The 6,388-nt window shown below is 31.9% G+C and overlaps 1 protein-coding gene across 1 annotated transcript; it reads left to right on the forward strand.

Annotated features, from left to right (window-relative positions):
* Positions 1 to 568: 568 nt before the first annotated feature.
* On the forward strand, positions 569 to 3,329 carry LOC149567337 (peroxidase 3-like). The gene is made up of 3 exons (XM_089817473.1): positions 569 to 816; positions 976 to 1,167; positions 2,537 to 3,329. The coding sequence occupies exons 1-3, from the start codon at positions 598 to 600 to the stop codon at positions 3,128 to 3,130; spliced, it is 1,005 nt and encodes a 334-aa protein (XP_089673599.1). The 5' UTR covers positions 569 to 597; the 3' UTR covers positions 3,131 to 3,329.
* The last annotated feature ends 3,059 nt before the right edge of the window (positions 3,330 to 6,388 follow it).

Genomic DNA, 6,388 nt, shown 5'->3' on the forward strand with positions numbered 1-6,388 from the left:
GATAATGTAGATCTAAGATCTTAATAATAATTTTTATAAAATATTAAATATGATTGAAAATCATTTGAATGATGCAAAAGCTGAAACCCAATTATTAAGACCTCTCCAAAAACAGTTTCAATTAAAAAAATGTATTAGAGAATAAATGTTTTAAGTAATGCTGAGTAGTTGATGATGACGTTTATTGCAGTAGAAGAAAGTTGGAAAACAGCTGAATAAAATTTGTTTAGGATAATAAACAAATACTTACGTTCCTATCAATATCCTAACTGCTTAATTCCAAGGGTGGGTTTCGATCAAAATTTGGATTACACATTAATAAAATAAGTGTTGTAATTATCTCTACAAAGAGTCATTAAATTATTGAAATGCAAAAGCTGAGAAAGAAGACTGAAGGGCATGATTTCATAAGCTCTAGCCGCCTCTACTTTAGAACATCCAACGTCACCACATTGTATGGACTAACTTGTTACTAGTTAGTCATCCTTGAGCTGCTCCATATGTATATCCCTATAAATCAAGCACTTCAATGAATTACCAATTCATCTTATAAATTAAAACCCAGCTGGTTTAACGAGTCTTATCATTAGAGCAAGAATGACGACTTATGGTAAGCAATGGGTATTTGTTTTTATTGCCTTAGCTTTCATGATATTCAACATGGGTGAAGGAGGAGTCCTCAAGATGGGTTTCTATGATAAAATTTGCCCACCTGCTGAAGACGTTGTATATAGTGTTGTGAAGAAGCACATACCTCATGTTCCATCTCTGGCTGCTCCTCTTATCAGAATGCATTTCCATGATTGCTTTGTCAGGGTCTGTATATGTGTTTGTATTACGATCTTGTTGTTTCTTTTGTTATACAAATTCAGACTCTATTCCACTTTATCTAATCAGAACAATCAAATAACGTACATTTGTTTTATAAATGGAGATACCCATTAGTTCATCACTTAGATGTTTCTTACATGGCAGGGATGTGATGGATCTGTGCTCTTGAATTCAACAAAGCACAATAGTGCAGAAAAGGATGCAACTCCAAATCTCTCTTTGAGAGGATTTGGTCTGATAGATGAGGCCAAGGCTCTGCTGGAACAGCATTGCCCTGGGGTGGTCTCTTGTGCTGACATATTGGCACTCATTGCTAGAGATGCTGTCTTTGTAGCGGTGAGATCTGAACTCCTTTTCTTTTACTAATTTCTTTAATGTAGATTTTATATGATTCATTGGTTTGTTTTGCTATCTGATAATGGAATAAGAATCTATATTGATACTTCTTTGCATGAAAATTGAAAATAAAGATATCCATTTACTTATAAATTGTAGTAAAGATGAATATAGTCATTTCATTATAAATTGACTATTGACGATTGGGAGTTACAAACTAGTATATGTTTTTGACAACATGAAGAATGTGAAATATAATTAGTTTAGATTTGCATCTTTTATGAAAGCATTTATATCATTTATGAGCTTGTTTTGTTATGTGATATGAAATGCAGATTTATAATATGTGATTAAAAATTAGAAATGGAGAAATTGAGAGTTTTAAATTTATGTATGTTCTAAGTATATCATTTATGAGCTTGTTTTGTTACGTGATATTAAATGCAGATCTATAATAACAGTTATGTGATTAAAAATTAGAAATGGAGAAATTGAGAGTTTAAAATTTGTGTATGTTCTAAGTACATCATTTATGAGCTTGTTTTGTTATGTGATATGAAATGCAGATCTATAATAATAGCTATGTGATTAAAAATTAGAAATGGAGAAATTAAGAGTTCAAAATTTCTGTATGTTCGAAGTATGCACTCATTAAAGATTATTTTGGGATTTAATTGTTTGTGGATTTGTCTGTTTTAAAAAAAATAAAAATTAATGAAAGATTTTTATATCATTTACAAGTTTTTTTTGTATTATTTAAGAATTTCTTTTGATACTTAATACATAATAGAACATATAATTATTCTCTTTGACCAAGAACTAAGAGTAGAGGAAATCCACTTAATTATAAATTGATTTCTGAATTGAAAATTGAAATTTGTATATATTTAACAGTATAGAGGATGATACTAGAATATAATAATTTTAGATTTATCTTTCTTTATTATTTTCTTTTATATCATTTATGAATTTTTTTTGAAATTCAATACAGAATAAAAAACACATTGAGACCCTTTCCACTAACAACAAAAGAGATTTTATATCATTTATTAGTTTGTTGTATCATTAAAGAGTCAGTTTTGATATTTAACATCTTTGACTAAAAATTCAGAATAGAGGTTTCTCAATAAAGAATTGAGACTTTTGTATATTTGACAGCATGGAGGATGACATTAGAATATAACAATTTCAGATTTATCTTTCTTTATATATATATATTTTTTGAATAAAAAACTTTTATCATTTATGAATTTGTTTTGAAGTTCAATACAGAATAAAACATACATTGAAACCCCTTGCACCAAGAACTTAAAAACACAATACCCATTCAGTTATAAATTGATTTTTGAAAATTATGAATGTTTGACAGCATGGAGGGCCATATTGGAACGTACCAACTGGACGTAGAGATGGGCTAATATCCAGTGAGTCTGAAGCACTAGCAAATATACCAGCTCCTACTTTCAATTTCTCTCAGCTGATCACTTCTTTTTCAAGCAAGGGACTGGATGTAAAGGATCTTGTCTACCTTTCAGGCGCACACACCATTGGCATTGCTACTTGTGGGCCTAACACTTTCACTAAAAGGCTTTACAACTTCAGTGGAAGAGGAGATTCAGATGTGGATCCTTCTATGGACAAGTGTTATGTAGACAACCTGAAGAAATACAAGTGCAAGACCCCAAATGACAACACCACAATAGTTGAAATGGATCCTGGAAGCCATAGGACTTTTGATATTAGTTACTACAAGCTGTTGAAGAAAAGGAGGGGACTTTTCCAATCAGATTCTGCCCTTCTTACTGATGCCACCTCCAAATATTATATTGATGAGGTCATTGAAGGACCACTTGACAACTTTTTTGCTGGGTTTGCAAAGTCTGTAGAAAAGATGGGGCAGATTGGTGTTCTCACTGGAAGTGCAGGAGAGATCCGCCATCACTGTGCCTTTGTTAATTACTGAACTGAACTGCTTGTGTGCCTTGCCATCTTATCTTGTTTTATTGCTCTTTTATGGTGTTTGTATTTGAAAATAAAGGGGGAGGAGGATTGCTTGCAATAATGCCCGAACACCTCTGAGATTGTGGTGTTGATCAGTGTGCCATTAAGTGTTGTAAATGAAGTTTCTTGTGGTAATCCAAATTTGGTATTTGGAAGTGGTATTCTTGTGTTCTATGTTTGGTTCTATTTTGAGTGTGTATGTATCAACTTTTATATTAATTTGTCCAGTGTTGAGAATGTACTTATTAGTAAATCTAGATTCTATATCACACTTTATTTCATAGAAGCTTAGATAATATCTTTAATATTCATTTCTAACTATGTATCTAAAATATTTGACATGATTCTCATTAAATCATCTATTTTTTTATGGCATGTCTTAGAACTTTTTAAAATATCTAGTATAGATTGTCATGATTCTTATTACATTATCTATTATTTTTATGACATGTCTTAGAACTTTTTTGAATACCTATTTAGATTGTCCAAAAGACTATACATTTCACTTTTACTACAATCACACCAACCTTCAAATAAAAAAATACCTTTAAATAAATCATATATACACACTCTACTTAAGAAAAATTTAAAATAACTAATCAATGTGAATATGTGGTTTTCTTGAACTTATAAACATATTTGGATCTAGAAAATAAAACATTATTGTTGCATAGGGTAAACCATACAAAAATGGAAATAAGATTGTTAATCCATTCATACCTATTTAAACTAAATAATTCATCTTTAATATTTTTAGAAACTAATTTTTTTTTCAGTAAAATTATATAAATAAAATAAAAACTGGTTCTAAAAGGGCTCATGGAGAAAATAACTAGTGAAGAAAAACTCCAGTCATTACCTAATATAAAAATGAATGCAGAAGAAAAAATACATTGTGAGCCCCAAATCTAAATCCCAAAACCCTTACATCAATGCTCCAAGAGGAGAGAGATGATAAAAACATCCTAAAACCAAGCCTAAAACTCGACCCATAGAACAATGACAACATTAAAAAAAATACATTATGATTGCTCAAAAGCCTAGAGTTCATATGAAGACATTTGTAAAACCAATCATTAATTGGTGCAAGAGTAAATGCCACAAAGTAGAGCCCAAAAATCACCATCGATGTTCTTCATCTATGATACAACAATGAGATCATGATGATCTAGAAAGAACGCCATCCAATGCAGATACAAGTCTGCCAAATCCCTGAACTGTATATGAAATCTCAAAAGAATAGGCGAGATCCATAAAATAATAAACATATGTAACTAGAGAGAAATCTAGATAATTTTTCTGTGAAATCCTTTGATGCTAGCAGTCAGCAAAATAAGTATAATGAGGAGCTAAAATGAAGACCCGAGCTAGAAAGGTTCTAAGGGTGTTCTTTTGTGATAATATTAACCAGATTAGGGAAGACAAGAGGATTAAGTGAAGAAAGTAAATAATTAATAATAACCCCATTAGTACCCATATTGACCAGACAATTAGCTAAAAGATTGCATTCTCTATAAGTATGCATAAAGTAACATTTAGAGATTGAATCAAGAAGGCACCAAACTTGATCCATTATATACTGAATAGACTAGTTATACACATGATGTTAAATACATACATTGATAATAATGGCCGAGTCCCCTTCCACATGCAACCTAGATATAAACAATAATTTTCCAAGTTCCAAACCAAAGAGCAAGCTAAAGCTTCGACTATGTTATTGGTACCCAGAGGGAGAGGAGAAGATTTAGTTGCAACCACTTCCCCCTAGAAGCAGCATCAAAATTGAGTTTATAATAACCCTTACTTGGGGCAATCCACTTAGTTTGTGCTTGGACCAAAGGTACCTTGGATGGGCATAATGGAGCTAGTAGACGAGGAAAGATCAAGCCTTTCCAATGTTGCATAACATAGTTGTCCTAGGAAGAAAAAACATGATTACCCTTATACTTATGTACTATAGCATTAACAAGCTCAATAATTGATCTTTCTAATCCTTTTAGAACTTGGGAGATCAAAGATGAAATACGTCTAAAAATTCTCTTATTTATCTCCCACCAAATGGGATAGACTGTAGAGGTAGGGATAGACTTCCAAAGACATGAAAACATTGATCTAGTGTGTAGAATTGTTTATGCTTGAAAGAGATCTGAGAGGGAATTAGGTAGTTGCATAGAAAAATTAAGCTCACTAAGAACAAATGCCAACAACCTTGGGAAAAAGGGCAATTTAAGAGGAGGTGATTTTATGGTTCTACATCTTGGTGACAACATACACAATTAAATGGATTAGAGATACATTCAGTTTGTGAAGATGATCACTTGTTAAGATCTGATGCTTTAATGCAAGCCATGCAAAATATCTTGCTTTTCGCAGAACTAAACTATTCCAACATAATTTAAAACAGTGATATGTGGTTTGGTCATGCTGATTTTGTTGAAGGGCTAAGTATCATTTCTTAACAAAGTGTTTACCATCTTTGGCTAGATCCAAAAAGAGGCAATCTGGCTGACTAGACATAAATACTTTCCTTTTAAATTTAATATTTGTTTCAAAGAAGCAACTTGATTATAAGATATAGGGAGAGTTGACCAATCTTTCCAAATAAATAATTCTATAAAACTATGTATAGCTTGAACATAATTAGAGAAATATGTTCTGCAAGCTTCCATCACTATATTTGAAAAGTCCTTTAAAGAGTCAACAGATGAAACGAGGGCGGGGGGGGGGGGGGGAATCTGTTCTAAGAATTGAACAAAAAGTTGACACCTTCCCCATTATGCACTTCCTAGGATATGAATGAAGTAATAACTTCCCTAGAGGCCATCATGAAATCCTTGATGGCGAAGCCCTTTGGAGGATCCAAGGTAGTAAAAATCCTGAAGGATTCCATGTTATCGAAATATTTCTCTTTTAAAAGTCAACACCATTTGTAAAATGTTTTGTTATACATTTGTCAAACTAATTTAGCACCAAAATCCCTATTCCTATTAGTAATGTTGTGAAGTCTTGCACCTCTAGCTTTCAAAGAGGTTGACATGAGAAAGATAGAAATAAGGGGTATTTTCTTCTGCCCATTCACATTTGCTAACCAAAGAAATAAGTAGATTAAAGTTTCAATTTGAGAGATGATGCCTTTAGGAGCAAAATGGAGAAATAATAATTTGGAATGGTTGAGAGAACACTTTTAATAAGAAAAATTCTACCCAAGAGAGATAAT

This window comes from Cupressus sempervirens, chromosome 3, assembly GCF_028749045.1.
Source record: "Cupressus sempervirens isolate cs-2001-9-10 chromosome 3, ASM2874904v1, whole genome shotgun sequence".
Classification (NCBI taxonomy): Eukaryota; Viridiplantae; Streptophyta; class Pinopsida; order Cupressales; family Cupressaceae; genus Cupressus; species Cupressus sempervirens.